The sequence below is a fragment of the Vipera ursinii genome (assembly GCF_947247035.1).
Source record: "Vipera ursinii genome assembly, chromosome: 2".
Classification (NCBI taxonomy): Eukaryota; Metazoa; Chordata; class Lepidosauria; order Squamata; family Viperidae; genus Vipera; species Vipera ursinii.
In genome coordinates, this window is record NC_139513.1 from 231,295,810 (window position 1) to 231,320,582 (window position 24,773).

Sequence of the window (24,773 nt, forward strand, 5' to 3'; positions counted from 1 at the left end):
AAAAATACTAATACCTTCATATACTTTCAAACATGGAAAGATAATTTATTAATAATCAAACAATACATTCTGATTTTGAAAATTGGATTCAAATAATTATCAATGCATGCCTTTAATATTTAGTTTTATAAACAATTCAGGTTCTTGGCAAACAGCTCACTATTTCGACATTGCAATAGTCACCTAATTGTCACTGGGACCTTCATTGCCAGCTTCCAACAAAGTCAATGGTAATCTGACATTATAAATGGTGATCATGTGACATTGGGACACTGCAACCATGTGGAATTTGCCTAATGACAGCAACTGAGACTGCCCCACTGCTTGATACATAGTAGGAGGAGAAATGTTTTATTCTTATGATTAACATTGCAGATAAAATTCAAAAAGGAAAAAAAAACATCTTTAGATATGTAAAAGCATTAACAGTATCACAACAGCCATCCAGAGCACATAGAAAAGGATATAGAATTAGCAGTGCCTGAATTACAATTCCCAGCAATCCCATCCATCATCACCAATTAAAAGAACCTTAAGTTATAATTCAAAAACATCTGGAAAGCCACAGAATCCCAACTCCACCGAAACAAATGAGTTTGGGTAACCTTATTTTTGTATTGTATCATGTCTACAATGTAGTAGTAGTTTTTAAAATATCATACTACACTTAACATCTTAACCCATTAACATCTTGACTATATTAATTTTACTGCACCTATATGTAAGCAGCAAATCCAAGGGAAAATAAATTTTCCTGCAGATTCACTAAAAATAACTGAGTAACTTCCTTAAATGGCAATCTCAATTACCTGAATTCATTTTTATGTATTTCGCCAATTTTTCTTTCCAGCTTTTGAGATTGTTTAGGGAAGATCTTAAATTCGCTGACGTAATTATCCACATGTTCATCAGAATCATAATCACCTAGTTCAGCTGTACAGGAAAAAGAAAAACAGAGAGGAAACACCAAATACATTCTTACTAAATGAGAAGTTCAACACTGGAAATGCACTATTTACAGTTCACATATAAATGGGTTTCACTGCACAATCCCAAAGCTCTGATACTTATCTTTAAAGTTTTTATATTTATCTCTGAGATGTTGATTTCTGAAATATCATTTTTTCCAACTGAAAGGTTGGAAAAGGTTGGCTGAGGAATTCTGGGAGTTGAAGTCCACAAGTTATAAAAAGGCCAAGTTTGAAGACCCCTGGCTTAGATGAATAGTGAAAGTAGTAGCTTCCTCAAAGGTTTTTCTTAATTGTTTCCCCACGCATGTATGTGCATAGCCACTTTGCTTCACTTTCTTCTCAAAGTGTATATACCTGCCAAATATCTAGTTTTTGAAACTACCACACAGGCCTTACAAGAGACAATTCAAAGAGAGGAGCTGCTTTCATGAGCACCTCAATCCAATGATCTGTATAGCCCTACAAATATGTAGCTTTTTACTGAGACAGCATGAAAGGTCAGCAGCATTACCTGTGTCAACAATATCATTCTCCTATAAGGTGAAGAAAAAATATGTTTTCATCCTTTATTTCAAAATACTGTGGGAATGTGAATAGAAGGCAGGAATATGCAACAGTAGAAGCAGTAGACTAGAAGCAGTGGAAAGCCACAGCCTATTGTCTAACTTATATACCTAATTATAAGTGGACAAAATCCAGCCTAAAGTATAATTCATCTATCTTGGATATAACACTATTAATTTTAAAACCGTGCTATTATAGTGCGCTGAAGTAAAAGTACCAGAGTATAATCATTTCACTTACCTTGAATAATGCATGCTCCCAGGTAAGCAGCATCAGAGAACCCACACAGCAAACGGCCATGGAAAATATCTCTTTTGATTTGGAGGTATAAAAGGTACCTGCATTTTGTAAGGGAAAAGATTTCTATTTTTATTTTCTCTCCTCCTCTCTCAATAATTCTAGTTTACTCATTATCAGATATTGGCTGAAAATGCCACAATGAGAACAGCAACATATCTAGAAGGCAGTTGATTAGAAAAGTCTGAACTGCAATCTGTAAAGCAACACAGAAAAGGAAATTTAGTGTGTGAGAGAGAGAAAGAGGGGGGAGGGAGGGAGCGAGGGTATTATGTTGTGGGCTCTGATGAGCAGGAATGAAGACATGCAGTTGAATACAGAGAAACTCATTCTTTATTTAAGCTGAAACTGTACTGAGGATTTGGAGTCACCCTGCCTCAATATATAGCCAGACCCTCTGTTAGCAACCAATCGGATTAAACCCATGTTTACCGCCCAAAGTTGACCAATTGCAGGACCGGAGACGTCCTGTCTGGGTTGCTGGAGAACCGTTAGTTCTCCAACAACGCATGTGGTGATAATCCAAAAGCCCAGTACATAATACCCCTCCCTCCTAGGCTAAATACCCTTGACAATAGTCAAGGCTTATTAATCACTCCCAACAATCAAAATACTAAAATAATAATAAAACAATAAATATAATGCTTTGTTAAGCCAAGGTAGTTAGAATGACATTATGCGACCTTTACAGATGTGCCTTGTAGAATGGACTAAATGAAATTAAACAATGGATAAAATAGCTTGTCAACGCAGTATAACTACAAAGAGATAAAACAACGTCTGAGTGAACATGCTTGAGAGCAGTTACAATTTACCCCCAATCTCTGTAGGTAGTGGTACAATGTCACACATTACACATCACTTTATTTTACAACATAGTCTGTAAGATATGCTGGGGGTTTGTGTGGTCTGGAGGAACGCCTTGGAGTTCCAGTCACTTTGTGGTCTACCAGCTTACCCGGTGGGCTGGGTAGACCCATGTCCCCTTGTGCTCCGGTGTCCAGAGGAGTTGAATTGCTCTGGCTGGCCTCTCCAGGTTGGCCCACCCCAGACTCAGACTGTTTAGCAGAGTAGGCACAGCGATCACTGAGATTTGGCTGGTTCGCCTGGTCAGGGGTCCCATGTTGCACTTCTGAGCTGCCATGTTCCTCCTTGGAATAAAGTTCCACTGAGAAAGGAAAATCCTGGTGGTTCTGGTGTGAGCTGGCTTAGGCGCCAGCTTGAGGACTTCGGGAGGGACTTGTCATAGTCCTCACATAGTGACCGTTCTGGAAACCTTTTCCTAAGTTTGTCAATGTGTCTTCTGACCAGTCGCCCTCCCTCCAACCCCACTTTATAAGATAGGGGTCCAGATTCTTTGACCACCTGACCAGGAACCCACAAGTTTCCAGGCCCATAATTCCTGGCCCAAACCCAATCACCTATTTGCAGCCCCTCAGGGGTTTTGGTTTAGATGCTTTGGATGCCACTCCGTCTGGATGCAACCTGTCCAGTTTAGTAATTAAGCGCCTTCCCCAACAAAGCTCAGCAGGACTTTTACCTGTAGTTGTGCAGGGTGTAGAGTGTTGACAGAGCAAGAAATCTGCAAGTCTATGATGCCAGTCACCTGTGATGATGTGCGTGAGCGCCTCCTTTGTTGTCCTCACCATGCGTTCGGCTTGTCCATTCGAAGAGGGGTGAAATGGTGCAGACGTAGCATGTCTGATGAGGTTAGCTCTGAGAAAAGCCTGAAACTCAGCAGCAGTGAATTGAGCCCCATTATCAGAAACCAAAACATCAGGCAACCCGTGTGTTGCAAAGAGTTTTCTCAGCACCTGGATGGTCCTAGCAGTAGTCGTATTAGGGATTGGAACTACTTCCAGCCATTTTGAGTGGCTATTCACTACTACCATAAAAAGTTGTCCTTGAAAAGGCCAAGCGTAATCTATATGAACTCTGGACCAGGGGGTATGTGTTTCCTCCCACCTATGAACTGAGGCCTGAGGCATTTCAGGCCTAGACCTCTGGCAGGTATAGCAACCATGGACTTGATCCTCCACAGCCTTATCTAGGCCAGGCCACCAAAGGTAGCTTCTAGCTAAGGCTTTCATCTGTACAATGCCTGGATGGCCTTCATGTAAGGATTGTAAGACTGTCCCTCAATGATGTGGGGATAATGACTCTGTTGCCCCATAATATGCAGACAATTCATGTCTTCTGACAAAATAACTTTGGAAATCAGGGCCTGGACTTTTTTCCAACCAGTCCGTATATGCCCATGACAGTACTCTGCTCAGAATTTTATCTGTGGCAGTCTCAGCAGCAATATCCCCAACATGGAGGGGAAACTCAGGCAAGTCCTGAATGGACAATATTTTAGCAGCAGGAGCTGGATCAGGATCCATTAGTGGCAGTGGTAGTCTGCTGAGCCCATCTGCATGGCCCATTTCCTTCCCAGGTTTGTGAATTAACTTAAATTTGTATGCAGACAAAAATATAGACCATCTCAGCATTCTTGGAGATAGTATGTGGGGAGTTTGTTTATCTGTTGTGAATAGGCCCAAAAGGGGTTTGTGGTCAGTGTAGACAGTAAAATCCCTGCCATATAAATAATCATGAAATTTTTTGACTCCAGCCACTATGGCTAAGGCTTCTTTATCAATTTGTGCATAATTACGCTCAGCAGCAGATAAGGTTTTAGAATAGAATGCAATAGGAACTTGTTTCCCATTCTTCTCTATGTGGCTTAAGACTGCCCCCACCCCGTAGGGAGATGCATCACATGCACAACATACAGGTTTAGACTCAATGTAATGAGTTACAGTGGACTTTTCTGAAAGAAGGGCCTTAAGATCCTGGAAACTTTTTTCATGTAAGTCAGTCCATTTCCAAGGGGCTTTTTTATCAAGTAGCCTGTGGAGGGGCTCAGCTATTGCAGCCTTATGAGGTAGAAATGTGTGATAAAAATTCAGGAGACCCAAAAATGCTTGCAGCTCTGCTTTTGATTTTGGCCTAGGAACCATTTTGATGGCCTTAACTTTTGACTCAGCAGGGTGAATCCCACTAGCATCGATACGGAATCCCAAGAATTCCGTTGATGAAACCCCAATACTACATTTGTTTTTCTTTAATTTGAGGCCCGCATCGCGGAGCCTTTGTAACACAGCCCTGAGCCTGTTGGCCAATACTTCTGGGGATTCCCGGGCAATGAGAACATCATCAAAATAAGGACAGACACCCTGTATACCTTTAAGTGTGCATTCCATAATCCCTTGGAAAATACCCGGTGCAACACTGACTCCAAACTGCAAGCGTTTGACTTTGAATGCCCCTCTATGAGTTACTATTGTTTGAGCCGTGGCTGTGGCCTCGTCTACCGGCAGTTGCTGATACGCCTGAGCTAAATCAAGTTTAGCAAAAATGGTTCCCCCTTGGAAAGAGGCAAGAATATGGCTGACTATCGGGACCGGGTATGCATGTTGATTTAAGGCTTTATTTAATGTGCATTTGTAGTCTGCGCAAATGCGAACCTCCCCGTTGGGCTTTAGTGGGGTGACAATAGGAGTTTCCCACTCCCCCCATCAACAGGCTGTAATACACCCTGCTCTACTAACTTATCGATTTCAGAATCGATTTTGTATTTTAAGGTGAAAGGAACTCTGCGAGGCTTGACCCTAATCGGTACAACGTTAGGATCTAATTTAAAGGAAATTGGTGACCCAGTATAAATTCCCAGTTTTGACTCGAAAACATCCGCAAATTCCTCACAAACAGCCATGAGGTCTGCTGTCTGTGTCCGGTTAATGCCTGTTATTTGAATGCCCAAAGCCTCAAACCAATCAAGTCCTATAAGACTTGTTCTTTGGCCCTCTACTACTATGACATCCAGGTGCCCCAAAAACCCTTTAATTTCACCAATAAGGTGGCTTCACCCTTAACTTTAACCTGAGCATTTTGAAAATCTGTTAAAATAATATCTGAGCGTCTTAGTTTAGCCCACTGGTTGCTGCGTCTGCACACAAAGTTGAATGTGTCATGCAAGATGATTGAGACCGCCGAGCCAAAGTCCAATTCCATTTTGCATGGAATTCCTTGTAGCTCTACCGAGAGCTTACGTTTAGGCTTAAGGGGACGACAAGCCCCGGTGCGACAAACGCTTCTCTGGCTCCTGAAGAACCCCACACTAACTGGACCCAGGGCCCCAGTACCTTTCCTAGTCGGTTCCTCCGACTGGTGCTTGGGTGGCCTGTCTCTCTGGCGAGCTCTGCACACCACCACGATGTGGCCAGTCCTTCCACAAGCTCTACACATGGCCGAATGGAATCTACAATTGGCGCGGGAGTGGTTGCCTCCACACCCCTTACATCTAGGTAAGAGGACTGCCTTGTAATCGTTCTCTCTTTGCTGGTTGCCGCGGTTTTGCGTGCTTGGCTGTCTCTGGAGCTTGTTTATTTCGGGTTCTTCGTCTTCTGATGATTCTCCGCCGCATTTGGCGACCTCGTGGTGGACGGAAAATTCTATCTTTGGAGATTTGGTGGGCTGCACTGTTTGTACTGCACCTCCGGCTACTTCGTCAGCCATGACCTCGTCTTGTGCTTCGGCGAATGTGAGATTTGGTCTGGCAAACAATCTCTGCTGCAGGGTTCTGTCTCTCAGGCCACAGACAAGTCGGTGTCTCAGACGCTCCTCTAAATTCGAAAACTTGCAGAGGTGTGCGGCCGGCTTTCAACTCTGATGCTGTCTCACTGGGAAGCTACACTCATTGGTCGAATTTAAAACGCCATGTCATCTCTGACATTTTTGGCTGAAAATGCCTGGTCATCTTCTTCTTAAGGTCAGCAAACGATAGTGCTTCAATGGGCGTTGGCGCGAAGAGATTTTCCGCTAGATCGAAAGTCGCTGGTCCACACACGCACAGCAACTTTGCAGCTTTGAGGCCTTCCTCTGCAATCTGGTTTGCTCGTAGATAGTTCTCCACTTGTGAGAGGTAAGACGGCCAATCTTCTGGATGTTTAATGTCGAACTCTTTGAGTTTGCCGACCTTCGGCAACTTTCCTCGATTCCTGAGTTGTTGGATCCTGCTTCTTAGGCTCAGGGAACGCGTCCTCTGAGCACACGGCCGCTAGTGTAGCTTTACTAGCCAGCTGGGGGGGGGAGATGCCTCTTCCCTCCAGTGAGTAATGCCATCCCCTTGTGACTTCAGCCCTTAGGCGGTGAAACAGGATCCCACCTTCATCGCCACTATTATGTCATGGGCTCTGATGAGCAGGAATGAAGACATGCAGTTGAGTACAGAGAAACTCATTCTTTATTTAAGCTGAAACTGTACTGAGGATTTGGAGTCACCCTGCCTCAATATATAGCCAGACCCTCTGGTAGCAACCAATCGGATTGAACCCATGTTTACCGCCCAAAGTTGACCAATTGCAGGACCGGAGACGTCCTGTCTGGGTTGCTGGAGAACTGTTAGTTCTCCAACAACGCACGTGGTGATAATCCAAAAGCCCAGTACATAACAGAGGGAGAGGGAGAGGGAGAGGGAGAGGGAGAGAGAGAGGGAGAGAATGAATCACTTCTCTACTTACCATACTATATTTCCAATAAAGAAAAATAGTATTTAGAAGCATTACATTGAGTTACAATGTCTGGCTTATAACATGTATTGCAATTTATTCTTTTTTAAAAACAAAAATCCTATACAGTATGGTATTGTCACTATGGGAAAACACTAAGGAATGTATACCTTCTATTTCTGTCTATGCACTCAAATTGTTTTCTATTTTAAATAGTTTTTTAAATAGACGTGTATTATGCAGTTCAATTTGCAAGAAGAAATAATATTATGGTTGCTCAATATGTCCTTAAAGGACAAGCAGTTATAGAAGGCTGATATTTTGAATAGAGGGATAGTGAGAAAAGGAGTACTTATTCTTTCTCCCTTAGGCTACTATTTGGAATCAGAAGAGAAAGGATATGGGTAGCTGCATTTTGCCTCTGGCAGTTAGAAAAAGCAGTAGGAGACCAGATTATTTACTGATGTAGTGGCAAGGGAAAGGATTAAGCATAGCTTGCTTAAGAACCATAACTGGAAAATGTAACAGTCATTGAACAAAGCAGTAGTTAAGCTAGATATCAGGTGACTGCTTCAGTCAATGACCATGATCCCAGCATTCCCAGCTGCAGTCGTTAAGCAATCTTACAGATGTTTAAGCAAACGGAAAAGCTAAAATCCTTCTCTTCCAGCCTCTCTGTGCCTGCAGAGCCTCAGACACGGAGAGGCAAGGAGATAAGGCACAGAGTGGCAGGGAACAAGTATTTTAGTATTTTAAGTTTGGTCCAGTGGTTAAGGCACTAGGCTAGAAAGCAGAAGACTGTAAGTTTTGGTCCCATCTTAGCCATGAAAGCCAGCTGAGTGATCTTAGCCCAATTCACCTCCCAGGATTGTTATTGTGGGGAAAATACCATGAAGAAGACATATTGGATGTATTTGCTACCTTATTTGTAAAAATAATAAAGATGGTATAAAATGAGCAAATCCTTGTCTCCCTATCTCCCCATATCTTCTCTCCCTATGAGGGAGTCCTCACAACAGGTGACAACAGCTTGCAATTTTCTTTGCTGACTTTCTAGGAAAAATTACAAATGGCAATCTCATGATTGCCAGGCATTTGGTAACTGCCTGTAAGTGTGAACAGGTTGCCAACCCCTCAGAACTGCAATCATATGTCCGCGGGAGTGTGTGAGTTTTGCAATGGTCAGAAATGCTTTACAAGCCATAAATCATCCTTCCCAAGTCTGTTGTGAATTCAAAAGGTTGTTAAGCAACTAGCTCTATCTGTATTCTGCCCATTAGGGTTGTCTGTCCAAGGGCACATATTTCTATGGTTGCTTTGAGATAAGTTGGAGCTGTTGCTAGCGTTTAACTCATCAACATATGCCCACTTCCTAATAACAAGAGCAGTTCAAGTGTGGAACCAGTGAATTAAAGACACGGTGAATTTCCCTTTATTGAATGTGCTGTCTGGAACACCTTTGGAAAGTTAGTAGAGTGTTAGCAAGACAGCACAGCTTTCCAGAGGCTCAGGGAGTGTTGTCAGAAACATTCTCCAGAGAAGCTGGGTCAGGAAAGGAAACAGCAAAAGGTGAAAAGTCTGTGCAAGGAATTAGGAGAGAAGGTAGCTGGGCAAACAGATACTTGGTCGTACTTGCTGGTGAATTTGATTGGACTGGGAGCAAATTAAATCTTGTTGACATCTGCTAAGCATGGGGAGCCACATGGTTCTGGGGAAGACAGTAGGGTGAATGATTGTTGGGCTTGTTGGGGTAGGCTGAGGTGGGTGAGGTTTCCCAGACAGTGGCAAGTAGCCCCAGAGCCACACAAGGCAAGGTGCAGGGTGGGTGGCTAAAAGGGTATAGATGGGGAGAGAGAGGGATGTGTGTGGGGGGGGGGAATTACTTTAATGAGGCTTGGGGAGGGACCAAATCTGGAATGGCTTGAATCAGGATGGGTACTTATTTAATGACCCATGATTCTCAGGTGACAACTGCAATGGGGAACACTGGGATTGCTGTTGTAAATCAGTACAGTTCCTTGCTTTAAGACAGCCCTGAGTTACGATTGCAATCCCAGTCCCAATTGTGGCTGTACGTCAAGGACAATCTGTAAATGGTATAGGAATAGATAAATTTACTATATAATTAGTCATACTTGGATTCACCAAGCTTAACACTTTGATGAGTTTATGTGCTGTTTTTCAGGATTCCCCCAGTTTTGTACATATTCTAAAAGCCTTTAAAAATACTAATTTGAAAATTACAGACCAACTTTTAATTTTCATAACAGAAAAAAGGGTAGAGTTGGATTAAAAATTACTTTAATAATTACATATTTTTCTCTTCAGTCTCAATCAATAATTTTTTTTATTTTTATTTTAATTCCATTTATATCCCGCCCTTCTCAGAAGACTCAGGGCGGCTTACAGCCTAAGTCCTGATTCAATCAAAATATCTAATAATAGAAGTAGTGTGTGTGTGTGTGTGTGTGTGTGTGTGTGTGTGTGTGTGTGTGTGTGTGTGTCTGTCTGTCTGTCTGTCTGTCTGTCTGTCTGTCTATCTATCTATCTATCTATCTATCTATCTATCTATCTATCTATCTGATGAACAATAACAATCAGTATAATAGGATCTAAAACAATTCAAGGCAGAAATACTAATATCAAAATACTATTATAAGAAATAACAAACCTAACTATGGCATATTGTGCATAAGGTAGCACAAAACTGGATGACTTCGGAGGACATTTTTGAGTCTCTTCACTCTAAAATTAGTTTTTGAGCAAATCCATTAAGATTACTATGGTAGAAGGAAATAACTGCTCATATATATGCTTAATGCAAATACAGTGTATGAAGACCGTATTTTTGTGTGGAAAATATATATATATGTACTAGTAAATTTGTGTGGCTTGTCAGCAGTTGTGGAATTAATAGTTTCAGATTGGTTTCGCCAACTTACATCTCCACCTAACATATTTTAGGAACAAAATAAAATAAGAAGGTCAATAAAGAATTATTGCTACAAATATTAAATCTGCCCCAAATAAGAACTTAAACCAGAAGGGCCTTACTTTTTCCCTATCAATTCTAAATGCAAATGGAATTTAAAGTGAGAATACATTTGCTTTTATATTTTGTGGCGATGATTTATTTTCCCCAAATGTATTAAATTATATCTGTGAAAATTCTTTACAAAACCATAGAAATATACTTCCTTACCATTGTCAGCGAACAGCAGAAATTATTTATTCACAATATGCTATCAAAATAAAATAACATGCTTTTGACAGAGATTGTCTTTGGGGATGTCAAAGTATTTTTTTTTTCAAACAAAAGAGAATGGAAACAGGAACATCTCCTTTGAAGATATAACGATGCTTGTTTGCTATTTCAAATAAGAAATAGCTTATTTGAAGAACTTTTTACATTTTCATTTAAATATCATTTCAAAAGCATGTGTATTTATTTCTCTTCATGACTTTTTGGGTTGAATTACTGATTGGCATTGCAATATATTATGCTGCATTCTTGCCAACTGAAAAATTTGAAAATCAAGTTTCAAAGGTTCATGGAGAGAAGAGATGAAAATGGTAAGAAGAAATTTCTTTTTCATTCATATCTAATACCCACTTATTATTCTGACACAATAACCAACTCAAAAACCCCCACTTCCATCCTGTTTGAAAAGCAAAATTTATAGATGAAGAGAACTTTTCACAAAATGTAATATTTGCTGTTACTACAGGTACCCAGAGAGAAGAGTCAAGACAATGGTGATAAAGCAGTATTTATTGATCTCATCAGAGCTTTTATTTATAGCAAATTTATCATCATTTTTGGTATCCACTCTACATTAATTTAAAAACTTTTCAGAGTAATTTCTAGAATCTCTAATTTCTAGAATCTCTGAAAGGGTCATGTCAAAATTCCACAGTTTATATCTATTTGGAATTAAAGTACAGATCAAAGCTGCCATACTAATTTAACCCCCTGCAAGACTGATCTAGGATTTCTGGTTTAAAATGATCTAAAAAGCACTATTTAAAAAGATCAGTCTTTTAAAAAGTTTGTAAGTCTTGTGAAAAGCTGATGAAATTGTGCCCTCCTAAACAGAGAAATTGCCTTTTAAATACAAATATTCTGTCCATCTCCCTGAAATTTGGCAGATATGATGTCTGTAGGACACCGTCTAAAACCTGTAAATTTAATTTGATTACGATTTAAAACATGTTTCCTGTAGCAAAAAAAAAATTGTATGTCTGCTGTTCAAATGTCAGAAAAAAAAATCTTTTTTCTTAGAATATAGAATGATTGATGATGAAGATTATATGTATCTCCTTTGGGATCCTATATTGTCCTGCCGGTACTTCCAAACCGCTCTGAAATAATTTATCATAGAATATATGAAACCTATGTAATACAGGTTCCATGGGGATGAGATAGTAGTTATGATTTCATTTTTTCATGACCTATTATTTTTATTTTTTATTTCCCCAAAATAAAAAAACAGTTTACATTTCATTTCTTTAATGCAGATCAGTATTTCTTAGAACAATGCATTTCTTTAGAACCTATTGTTAATCTCTCCTTATCTAAATGCTGTTTTCCCCATCTAATTCTGTTCAGAGCAGACACTTTACTGGCTTAATTATTTGTTCGTGTAGTTCTAATATTGTTATTGTACAAAATTACGCAAGTTCAGGATTTCTTATGTGTGAATAGTTCATGAGATCATTCATCTAAAATAGCAAACTATCTCATTATGCAGGTGTACGGGATGAGATGCTAGATCCTCTACTAGAATTTTAAGCATTAATTCAAGGCACTTTGAGACCAGATTTCCTGCCATGAGTTTTGGCTCCCCAAAACACAGCCTTTTCTGTGGAATTGTCAGCCTGGGCAAAACACCCGTTCTCAAAGTGCTAAATCTGTTCCCAGTTGTCTACTCGTGCAGGTGTATAAACAGATAAGTCTTCTTCCAAGACTACTAGCAAGATGAAATGGTTGTGCATGCATACATTTGAACAGAAAGCTAGGAACAGCCTTTGAACGAGCTGCACAAGCCTTCCAAAGGGTGTAGCTGCTTTAATACTTTAAGGAAGAGTACTTCTTTCACACCCATAAGCTTTGCAAAGCCCTTCTTTCTAATACTTTGCACAATTCTACATACGTAATGCTCAATGTCAGCACTTTTGCAGCTCTATTACTCTTTGTTAATACAGCAGCAATCAAATTTCCTTCCATTTAGTTTCTTTTTTACCAATTATCAAGTAACACACACATTCCACTTAAAAATAAAGGCAGTAACAGCTTTGTTTATATCTTACCTGACAGAGTAAACTGAATCACTCAAAAGTTTACGCACTGTACTTTAAATTAGAATGTGCCTAATATAGGCATTGATAATTAAATTATTATCTTAATATTTTAAGGTAGCTCTAATATCTAACATGCCTATGTGCGACACATATACTATTAATTGAAAAATCTCATAAGCTGTTCTTTAAATCCTAAAAAATATGTATAAAATTAAAAGCCAGCAAAAGCACTAAATGCATGGACAGGACAAAAATACCTGGTGAGCTCTTCCTTAATCTTCAGGGGTTCATGCGGGTAGAATTTCACTCTAAAGCACATGGTATATGGTGGATGAGCTGAAACATTATATAAAAAAAGCATGAGCACAGCTATATAAAACATGACTTCTCATGAGATGCAACTTGTGAGATGCAGTGCATTAAATTAACAAGAAAAAAGCAAATGATAAATAACAAAGCTCAAAGTAATGGCACAAAGTTCAAAGCATAAGGAAGCTACAGCTTGTTAATGTATATATATATACTGCTCAAAAAAATAAAGGGAACAGAAAGTAAGACATCCTACTATTAAATACAGTACATTGTGTTGTTTAAGTGTTCCCTTTATTTTTTTGATATATATATATATATATATATATATATATATATATATATATATATATATATATATATATATATATATATATGTATGTCACACTGTAATTTTTATTTGCTTGGTTTATGCACAAATCCTGCTAATTATTCTGTCTGTCTGGATTGAATACAAAAAAAACAGAATTGGACAATGTAATTATTAATCCAGAACCCTGTAATCCTAAACTTAAAACAGGAATGCAACAGGGAAAGATTTCTGCAACAAGACACTGATTTTACCAGTAAGGAGAATTCAGGTAACTTTCTAATGTTTGTTGTAGCTGCTAAGAAGAGTATTCATTTCACATACTTTATCAAGTACAGAATAGCAAATGATTTGCCGCATCTGTTGATTAGTACATTTTGAAAGTAGAAAAGTGTATCTTATGAAATATTATTTATATTATTTATTAACATGGTTACTGCTATTTTGTAACAATTTACAGATTGTTTATTCAATGGGAAAACAAAGGACACTGTACCAGTGATAATACAACCAGCATTTTGCAACTTATTGATAATGCAGCGCTATGCATGTTTACTGAAAAATAATCTCAATCTTCCATAAATTTCACCCTTTATAAGTGTTGCTAAGATCTTCACCACATTCATTTTTGTATGAGAGTTCTACACTAGACGTAGTCCTCATTTAGCAATCACATTTGAGACTGGCAACTTATTAAAATAAGCGGTCACTAAGTAAAACCACGACTGTGCTTATGATCTTACTTCAGCTTTGCTTTCCTTTATAGACCTGTGAAGATCATAAATATGTGGATTGGTCATAAAGTTACCTTTTCATCACTGCTGCAACTGCAAACAGTTGATAAACACAGCAGTCAGTAAATGAGGACAACCTGTACTAACCTTTGTGGCTAGTTGAGAAATATTTAATCAGCTTTGTGATTATATTATCATGTTACTCTTTTTATCATAATGAGACATAATACCCATGTTTACATGGCAAGGCGGGGTCTTCTTTGTATGGGAAGAAAGATGTCTTATGCATGGCTCTCAACAGGGAGAAAAAAAGGGACAAGTGATGTTGTGTGTATCATTCTGTCACCACGTTACAGGTAGGCCTCGACTTACAACAGTTTCTTCGAAGTTATAACAGCACTGGAAAAAGGGACTTATGACTGTTTTTCACATTTATGACTGTTGAAGCATCCTTGTGGTCATATGATCAAAATTCAGACTTTTAGAAACTGACTCTTATTTATGACGGTTGCAATGTCATGTGACCCCCCTTTTACAACCTTCTGACAAGCAAAATCAATGGGGAAACCAGATTCACTTAACAATTGTGTTACTCACTTAACAACTGAGGGATTCACCTAACAATTGTGTCAAGTAAGGTCTTAAAATGGGGCAAAATTCACTTAACAAATGTCCCATTTAGCAACAGAAATGTTGTGCTCAATTGTGATCGTAAGTCGAGAACTACCTGTATATAATTTGGGTAGTGATGTGATGACACACAGGACATATCACAGCTTGTACCATACACTATGACCTTACATTTCATACAAATCCAAATTTACAGTTCTTCCTTGTTTTTCTTTTATGATAAGTTTTTTTTCTTATACTTTCAGATAACAACTAAACAAAGAGAAAGATTGCAATCTTCCTACAACTTATTAACTTAAGCAAATCAAATAAGAATCCTATGTGTAAAATGTCTTACGCAGTTACTAAAGGTTATGCATCAGAGAAAACTCTTCCAAGTAGATGCTTTCATTTTCATCATGTATCATCTATTGCTTCCTATTCTCCATATATTACTTTTCCTTCCTTTCTTCTTTCCTTCCTGACTTCTTTCTTTCCTTCCTTCCTTCCTTCCCTTTCTTTCCTCCCTCCCTCCCTTCTGAGAATTCTGACTGAGATTCCATTGTATGTATTCATATTTTTGGTCTAATAAGCATTATTAAAAACCTTGCTTCTTTTGATGCTTCCTTAGATTTTTTTACTATTTAAGATCCACTTGAATGCTGGATAGTTGAAAACCAAAGTCAGTACGAGAACACAGTTTCAGGGTACATAGAAACCTGCCTTGTATTATTTATGTTAATCGCTCTTCAGGGATTTAGGCAGCATTCTAATCATGCTGTGGTACTATACACCAGGAATAGAACCATTGGAATTTTTTTTCTAAAATAAAAAGAATAAGAAATGAAAACCCAAGAGTAAAGTCAAGGATCACTAATGCAATTGCAATGGCCCCAAGTTAGCAATAATCTTGAGCATTTTTCTGAAGAACAGACAGACAGGAAAAATGAATGAATCTGGTTATTCCAAACTCCAGTTTCTATTCAGGTGGCTATTTTAAGTCTACCAGAAACATCATGCACATGAGTGAGCAGCCTGGCAGAAGACTTAACATCCCGGATAAGCCCACGTACATTGACTATGCATGTACAATTGTATTTCAGATTATAAAATGAAATATAGTTCAGTCACAGATCAAGGAGGTATTGTACTGATGTGTATAATTTTACATCATAATTTTTAAACATTATCAATGCTATGTAACAGTGACAAGGGACTGTGACCGCCATGAAACGCTAGTGTGCAGGATGACAAAAAATAAGACAATTATTATAGATATTATTTTTGTAAGGTTCTTTTCCAAATGGAAAAAAGAGACAGACTGAATCAAAGGTAATAGTTTGAACAATTTTTTTAAGCTGCCACAAGCTGCACTTTTTAATTTTTTTTTTCACATCCAGCTTTATAGTATAGACGAAACAATGATATTTTGATGTCATAATAGTACATGTTCCCAGTTTGTAGGCACTGTTTTAGGAGGATTATAGTTTTAAAAAATTACACCATTTTTTTCTCTGTATTTCCTATGGAATAGCAGGGGAAGGCCAGCTCAAGTATGTTGATACTTTGCATTCAAATGTTAGCAGCAGCACAAGCCAGGATTATAAAAGAAAAGGACTTAGGACTACTGTATCATGCAGTCTTCAATATATACTTCTCTAGGTTAAATACCCCTAGCTTCTGCCAACCTAGCAGTTCGAAAGCACGTAAAAATGCAAGTAGAAAAATAGGGACCACTACGGTGGGAAGGTAACAGCGTTCCGTGCGCCTTTGGCATCTAGTCATGCCGGCCACATGACCACGGAGATGTCCTCGGACAAGTGCTGGCTCTTCGGCTTTGAAATGGAGATGAGCACCGGCCCCTAGAGTTGGAAATGACTAGCACGCATGTGCGGGGGAACCTTTACCTTTACTTTTTACAACTACTAACATAATGTGATATTCCTAATCTATATGGATTTGTACTTGCTTTAAACCAGGGGGTCCTCAACCTTGGCAACTTTAAGACTTGGGACCTCTTCCCAAGGTCTCTGAATTCTTGGATGAATGTGTTTCAAGGTCTATCTGCTGAAATTATTTGTGAGAGGACTGCTGCTTGAAGCCTAAATGGTAATAGGCTGTGTTGTTTGTCTGAATTGTCAAATGTTGTCAGAGCATGGCTTCCTCCTTTCCTGAACCATCAGTTCTGATCTTTGTCTCTTTTCCCAGCAGGGTTTTCTGACTGGAAAGATCTGACTTCCTAGCTGTCATCAGCTTACTTCTCTACATTCAGAACTCTCAATTTAAAGCAACCATATCTGGTTTCTTTAAAGTTACAATCACTGAAAACCTAAAACCTACTAAACAGTAATTCAGTCAGGCTTCTGGTATAGTTGTAGTATTTTAACCTAATCAAAAGTATACATTATAAAACATAAGTAAGATAAATATATCCTTTTTCACATCCTTTATAGTATGTGGATAAGGAAATTAAAGACTAACCTTAATTGTTAACCTTATTCACAGAAATTATCAGCCTGCTAATTAATAATTCCTTTCACCTTTCCCCCTTTAGAAAGATTCAAGGCAGGATCTAACTGTAAAAAGAATTCCAACTACTGTACAAAAAGAGAGCTCATAACTTCACAGATGAGAGAAGAGTCAAATTATAAAAAATAAACTCAGCTTATTCTTCCCAGTGTTCCAAAAAAATGGGATAGAAACTTACGGTACCAAAGAAATACAATAAATTATATCTTAGTGGTATAAGCCACCACATATTATACTTTTTTAAGTAAGTGCTAAAAGATCATAAAAAGAGAAACATTAGCAATTCATGGGGGGATAAAACATACTGGGTCAGTTAAATATGTATATATCATGCAACAAACCCATTGAGTAGCAGTCTGTCAATAAACTACAAGTATAAATGTAAACAGTCAAAAAGCAAAATTATTCCTATGCAAAGAAGGTGCATAATAATCAAACTTATAGTAGCAGAATGGTCTTTCATCTGTCAAAGAAAGCCAGCGGCAATGTCATATTGAAAGCCCCAATGCTCTGCCAATCTCTCCTGTCATTTGAGCCAGTTTTTGCCAAAATAGATTCAAGATCTTAATGGTTATAGTACTCTATTCAATACAGCTAAAGCTATGCTAATAACTTATTAATTTACAAAACAATATTTGAGTACAAAGGAAAGGGAAGGAAAAAAATCTTCCTTATACAAATGTGAATGTATACCACATGCAGTGACAACATGGACCAGAAACCAGTTTCAATAAAGATATTACTGAATATGAAGAGAACCTTGAGATATAATCAGAACTAATTTCAGCTAACTTATACATATTTTAAATATCACTTGCAATTCAAACCAACTCTAAACAAGAAAGAAAGACTTGCGGGAAAAAGACTTTCTAGAATGTGCTTATTAATTTCTCATTTTTGTACCCTGTCCCAATTCAGCAATAGGGATAGATACAACAGCCTAAAAAATACTGAATAAAAACAAAAATGAAATGGATACAATTAACAGAAATCCACTAGATGGCCACCCAAAGAGCAGGAGGGAATAGTGTTGTTTTAATAGTTTTATAAAGTGTCAGGAGAGAAGGAGTTGCTTAGAAGGAAGGAGACCTAAACTACAGACCCACAATATTGAAAATCTGCATTAGTCTGTGTTCCCTTTGCCTCATACTAATTGGGGATTCTGAGGAGGCCTTTTTGTGGTATTTTTATTGGTAGTCAGACTCAGCCTTGGCAAGGCAGTGCCTGATGTAATCCAGTGCCACACTGCAAACGGCCTTGCATGTCCTCGCCAGCATTTTGAACTGGACCTCAACATCTACTGATATCCCCTTGCAACTACCTCAGTAGCAGCATTATTCTACTATGACAGGATTGTTCCATCAAACAATCCAGCTTCTAGATTTTGGGCCAAAGCTCAACTTACATACAGTAGTGTAATCCAACCAAGTAGTGATGAAAGCATCAGATACCTCTATGCAGTTCTCCTACTTCAGTAGTTCAAAATTGGACAACCTTGGCTACTCTACCAACGGCATAAGCAGCAGCTGTGAATTAAGGGCTCCAGATCATGAACCAACTCCTTCAGAGAGATTACCACCTCTTCCTAATTAAGCTAAAATTCCTAAAAAGCAATTTGGCCTTGGAAGAATTTGGTCTATCTTGCATCCGCCAGACAGACTCCACATATTTATTCAAGCTTTCCACAGTATATCCTTGGCCTAGCCTAGAGTAGCAATGTACATCTGTGTATCATCCATATATTGGTGACACTTCATTCCAAACTGCTGGATACAAATGATATATAAAAAGACCTTGAAAGATAGGGTGGTTTTATTCTGTCAATCCTTGCCTGAAAGGATCTAGAAAATGGAACATTTCCAATCAGAAATGCTGGAATTGGCATCTGTGGATACTGTTATGTCCTGGGAATAGGTCACAATTCAACATAATTAAGTCTATCCTCCTAGATTAAATACAGCCTAAAATTTAAATTTTTGACTTCTGAACTAAAGAAATAAGCAATAATGTTTGTCTAATTTTAACCATTTATAAAGCAGAGAAAATGGGAATAGCTAAACTCACCAAACAGCATAGGGTTGGTCATACTTTTCAAAAGACCGAACAAAGGATTCAAAATCAAATCCTACAAGAAGAGGTTAGGCAACTGGGTATGTTTAGTCTTGAAAAAAAACAATGGAGCAAGGATATTATGCCATTCTCCAAGAATGTGAAGGTGAACACAAGGATGCAAATTGTTTTCTATTGTCCCGGAGTATAAGGCATGGAATAACAATCTTAAATAGCAGTTCACTTAAGTGCTAAGAAAACCTCTACAATTAAGACAGCATGATAGTGAAACCACTTTCCTAAGAAAATGGTGTGCTCTCTTTCATTGCATGTATTCAAATAGGCTGGACAAACATTTGACAGGAATACTTTTATCTGGGCTTTTGTGCTGAGCAGGAAGTTGAATCTTATGGCTCCTTCCAAGTGTATGATTCTGTGATACATTATTAGACAATGCCAACAAACTCTCATTCTATATATTGTAGAAGAAGTGAAGAGGAGCAGGTTGCAAGAGAAAGCAGACAATAAAAAGGCAATTTTTCAGCTTCTTCCATTGAACCAATGTCAAATTTATATAGCTGCCCAACTCACACACGTTGACTCCATACAGGTGGTATGCAACATTAAAAATTCAATTAAAACCCCACAATTTAAACCTCATCCCAACCCAATCAGACAAGCCATTTGATCTGTTCCCAAGCAGCCTGACAAAACCATGTCTTCAAAGGCCTTGTTAAAAGGCAACAAGATGGGAGTAATCTTATCTCTGGGGGAATGATATTCCATAGGAAGGAAGTCATCACAGGGAAGGCCCTTTTCCTAGGCCCCACCAGGTGTACTTCCTTGATAGTTAGGACCTGCAACATGCCCTCCCTTCCTGCTCTGGTGGGTGGATAGATACAATTGGAGAGAGGTAGTCTGTCAAACAACTTGGCTGCAATAGGGCTTTCCTATATACATAATTATATATGCACATAATTGTATGTATGTAATTATGTACATATTAATTATATATAAAGGTAAAGGTAAAGGTTCCCACGCACGCACATGCGTGCTAGTCGATTCCGACTCTAGGTTCCGACTCTAGGGGGCGGTGCTCATCTCCGTTTCAAAGCCGAAGAGCCAGCGCTTGTCCGAGGACGTCTCCGTGGTCATGTGGCCGGCATGACTAGACGCCAAAGGCGCACGGAATGCTGTTACCTTCCCACCGGAGTGGTCCCTATTTTTCTACTTGCATTTTTACGTGCTTTTGAACTGCTAGGTTGGCAGAAGCTGGGACGAGTAACAGGCGCTCACTCTGCTACGCGGCACTCGGGATTCGACCCGCCAAACTGCCGACCTTCCGATCGACAAGTTCAGCGTCCTAACCCACTGAGCCACCGCGTCCCTTCTAATTATATATATGCATACACAATTACACAATATATAATTGCTTCCCTACCTTTATTTCTGCTAAATATCATGAATTTTGATATTTGATTGTATAATTAATCTGATTCTAGCATTTTCTTTGTTAAAATAAAACATATTTATGTATTCAGCTCTTATTTTAGAAAGTTCTATTCAAATACATTTAGAAACAGGGGGGAGGGGAGTCTTATCTAGATCCTGAGGAGAGATGCAATGGTATGAAACAAAGGGGGGAAAATAATTTCAGTATCCGTACACCACACACTGGGAATTGAAGTTGAATGCAAAAGAGCCTGCATCTGCTTGAAATTTGTAAATATTGGTCAGTTTGAGTGTTTTTATCTAATCTTATTATACTACCATTTGAAGCAACACATCATATTTTCCCTATGGGAAAAAAAAGATGAAAATGGTTGGTTCTTAATAAAGACATTATGGATTATTTAAACTTAAACAATCCCAAAATAAGTATCACACACCTTCACTTTAAAAGGGAAAGAAATTAAAATATTATGAAAATATTTGAAAGATTATAGAAAAAGTAGAAAAATATAAAAATTGTAAAAGCAACAACAAAACAGTAAAACCTGTAAGTCACTACAAACTGAAGGTCTTCCTAAAACAAGAAGTCTCATATTCCAATGGAAGAACATTAGGTAAAGATAATGTAGATTAGGGGTAAGGAATTCCCAAGTATATTCAATACTTCTTGTAATATATAATTGATTTGTTAATGCATTTCATCTCCCTTAGAAAACTTACTTTAAATGATATTAGTTGTTCTAAAAATAAAAAAAATGCTTGCAACAGCTAAGGCTGCAACACAGTCCTATACATATTTAAACAGAAGATGTTCCATTGATTCAATAGCCATTAGTGGAATATGCAAGTATACAATCTGAGCCCTAATTATATCTATCTATATATATATATATTGATTCTTCTTCTGTAACACAATGCTAGATGTTAGAAATGACAGTAATGCCTTTATTAGAAATGGCAATCCTACTGAGTACATGTGGATAAAACTCTTTTTGTCACAGAGCAGCTAAAGTATATGTCAATAGATCAAGCAATAGGACTCACCGTCAAGTGTTTACAGACTGCAAACTGAGCTTTCTTAACACTTATTATGCAATCTCTAGAACAGGCATGTCAAACTGCTGGCCCACGGGCCGGATGCATCACAACGAAACCGTGCCCACCCCATTGTCAGCAATGGGGAAAAAGTCGCATTATGTCGCACGATGTCATGTGACGTTGTGAGTTTGACATGCCTGCTCTAGAAGATCATAGTAATTGTGCCAAAAGATAATACAGCCATTCCACAATTAAAAGAAGTAACCACAGAATGACAGCTTAAATGAAATTAAACTTTATCCCTTAGAACAGAGCACACTTTAACTGAGTCTCTGAGAGCTGGGCAGGCAAAAATGTAGGATTCCTATTTCCCAGTCTTTCTAACGCAAATCCGTTTCTCCTCAAGGGACTGATAGTTCAAATCCCCATTTGTTCCCTGAGCAGAATCCATAAAAGAAGAAAATGGAAAGCCTATGAGTTCTGCCTAGACTAGGGTTGGCTTAGGAATGACATACTTGAAACCAAGAGCCCATTAACCATCCCAGTCATCCAAAAAGCCTATGAATGGCCTTATGTCAGTTACTGTTCTTGCATACTGGATTTCAAACGGTACTGCAAGTTACATATATATAATGTAGATTTAGATACTTCAAACTGTAACTTAATGGAATATTTGTTTTTGATTCAGTTATTGAAAGTAAATCTCTGGAAAAGCCAAGCTGTTTTTATTTTTAAAAAATAAGCAAATGATGTGGGCAGGAAAGGAGAATAATTCATTGTTCCTAATGCAATGTGGAGCTTAGAAGTATGAAGTTTCCAGCTAGAGAGCTTTGTAGAGGAATGTGTTTGGAGCTACATCACAGATTAGATAACACTGCTAAAAAGCTAGGCAAAATCCTCCAATAAAGCCTAAGGGGACAAATCCATAGAATACTAACTTTAAAATGAAATGAAGAATATATTTTTTAGACCCCACCCCTCTTTAGCTGCTTCCCAAGTTCCTTCCTCAAGTTGTTAGCCTTTCTCAATCAGCTTTTTCTTTGTGTGTTAGGCTTTAAATCCCATCATCCATTAATCCTGTTAGCTGATAGTGTATGAAAGCACATTTGATTGAGGATGGCTGTTCTAATTTTTTTTAAAAAAATATAGAGAGCTCAATGCCTGTTAAACAGCATATATGAGTTATTTATTGAAGTTATTTTTTAAATAAAGCATAATACAGAAAACTATTGCAAAACACTGGCATTTTAAAATAACAGTTCAATATAAGAAATGGACTTCTAACACTTACATTTCATTTGCCTGAAGATAGATTTGTTGGGCTCAAGCCAATGCTGTAAAAAAAGATAGAAGCCACCAGTCAAAAGTATTGCAAAAAATATCATTTTCTTACAAGCATAAGGTTGTAGTAAACTGATAACAGTGTTGTCTTAGCTGTGATTTCTATTGTGTTTCTGTTAACAGCTTCAAAATGAGGCACATACATGTTTGAGGAAAGACAGAAAGTAACATCTGTAAGTGAACAGCACAGCTAATGAGATCACAAATACACAAGAGATATATTTAAGTTTGTTCAAACTTGAAGAGGGGGATAAAGAATGGCAGATTTTAGATTCAGTATTATGCAGTTTCTAAGAAGAGGTACAAATATACTAGCGGTTTCCTAATTTAATAAAAAGATCCTTACTTTATCTTGCTACATTTTTATTTAGTTTTTTTCCCCTCTAAGGCAGTCTGGAAATCTTATAAGATCCTAGTCTTTTGTACAAAATTTATCCACAAAACAACACTGCGAGATAAAATTAAACAAAATATTTACATATTAAAGCAGTGCACTCTTCAAAAACTATTCAAAAACCTGTTTGGAAATTGTATGAACATAGCATCTCTTTGCTATTTATTAAGCCAGCCTCATCTTCTTTTAAGCTTCCTTTAAAAAGATGTTACTGTTTTAATGAACTCAAGCTTGTATGGAAATTTAAACAAAATGTTATATACAAATGCAATAATAATAATAATAATAATAATAATAATAATAATAATAATAATAATAATAATAAGAAGAAGAAGAAGAAGAAGAAGAAGAAGAAGAAGAAGAAGAAGAAGAAGAAGAAGAAGAAGAAGAAGAAGAAGAAGAAGAAGAAGAAGAAGTAGTAGTAGTTGGAAGGGACCTTGGAGGTCATCTAGTCCAATGAGGAACAGAGAGCTCTAGAGGTCACAATATCTAAGTATTTCTCCCGGATTACTTTTAAGTGGGTACTTGTGGAGAAACAGACATTTAATTATATGCTTAGCAACCACATAAATTTGTTTTCTCCTAGTACAAGTAAAAAAAAATAAAGTGCATACATAAGCAAATTAAATTGCTACAAACCATCAAAGTCAATAAATGTATATTTACATTGGTTCATATTGTATAGACATTCACCTGACCATTTCATAAATGCACATTTCTGTATAGTTCATGTATGTAAACCAGTACTGTACATCATCCTGGAATTAACTGAATTGGTTAATATTTATATTAGTTATATTTCTTAAAATGAGAAACTGAAGACTTTTAGAGAACTTTTTTTATTCTGAAGGCAATGGGTTATTAGTATACAACCTTTACTAGGACAAAGTTGCACCTGCAGGATTTTTTTCTTATTGCTTGCTTTTTTTGGAAAGTATATTGCTCTACACTTTCTAAACTTCATCTCTAATCAGCATTTTAATATCCAACAGTATCTACTAGCTATTTACCATGGCAGGTGTCCTTGCAATTATTCACACTGCTGAGCAGACTTACTTGTTATGTATGCCTCCACAGTACAAAGCCTCAACATGGGAAAGGTTATTTTACTGGAACTTACAAGGGTCTTTAAAAAAAGATTTAAGAATATTAAATGCCAATTTTCCTATATGTGCCTACTATTCCTAGATCTATGGAAGCATTAATCATGAGTGGAAGAAATAAAATATTATTTTGATTATATTTTCTTATATCATGAGACATTCATAGAGATGCTAAGTGTTCTGATTTAAAGTAGTCCAATATTAGTTTCTGATAAGGAGA

At 37.7% G+C, this 24,773-nt stretch overlaps 1 protein-coding gene across 1 annotated transcript in view; it reads right to left on the reverse strand.

The window, feature by feature from the left end:
- FRMD3 (FERM domain containing 3) overlaps positions 1 to 24,773 on the reverse strand; it is a 92,855-nt gene that overhangs the window by 27,260 nt on the left and 40,822 nt on the right. The window contains exons 3-6 of the mRNA XM_083356525.1: positions 23,007 to 23,049; positions 12,943 to 13,021; positions 1,776 to 1,873; positions 810 to 933 (exon numbers count right to left, since the gene is read on the reverse strand). Of these exons, the coding sequence (XP_083212651.1) occupies positions 810 to 933; positions 1,776 to 1,873; positions 12,943 to 13,021; positions 23,007 to 23,049 (344 nt within the window). The remainder of the gene's footprint in view (positions 1 to 809; positions 934 to 1,775; positions 1,874 to 12,942; positions 13,022 to 23,006; positions 23,050 to 24,773) is intronic.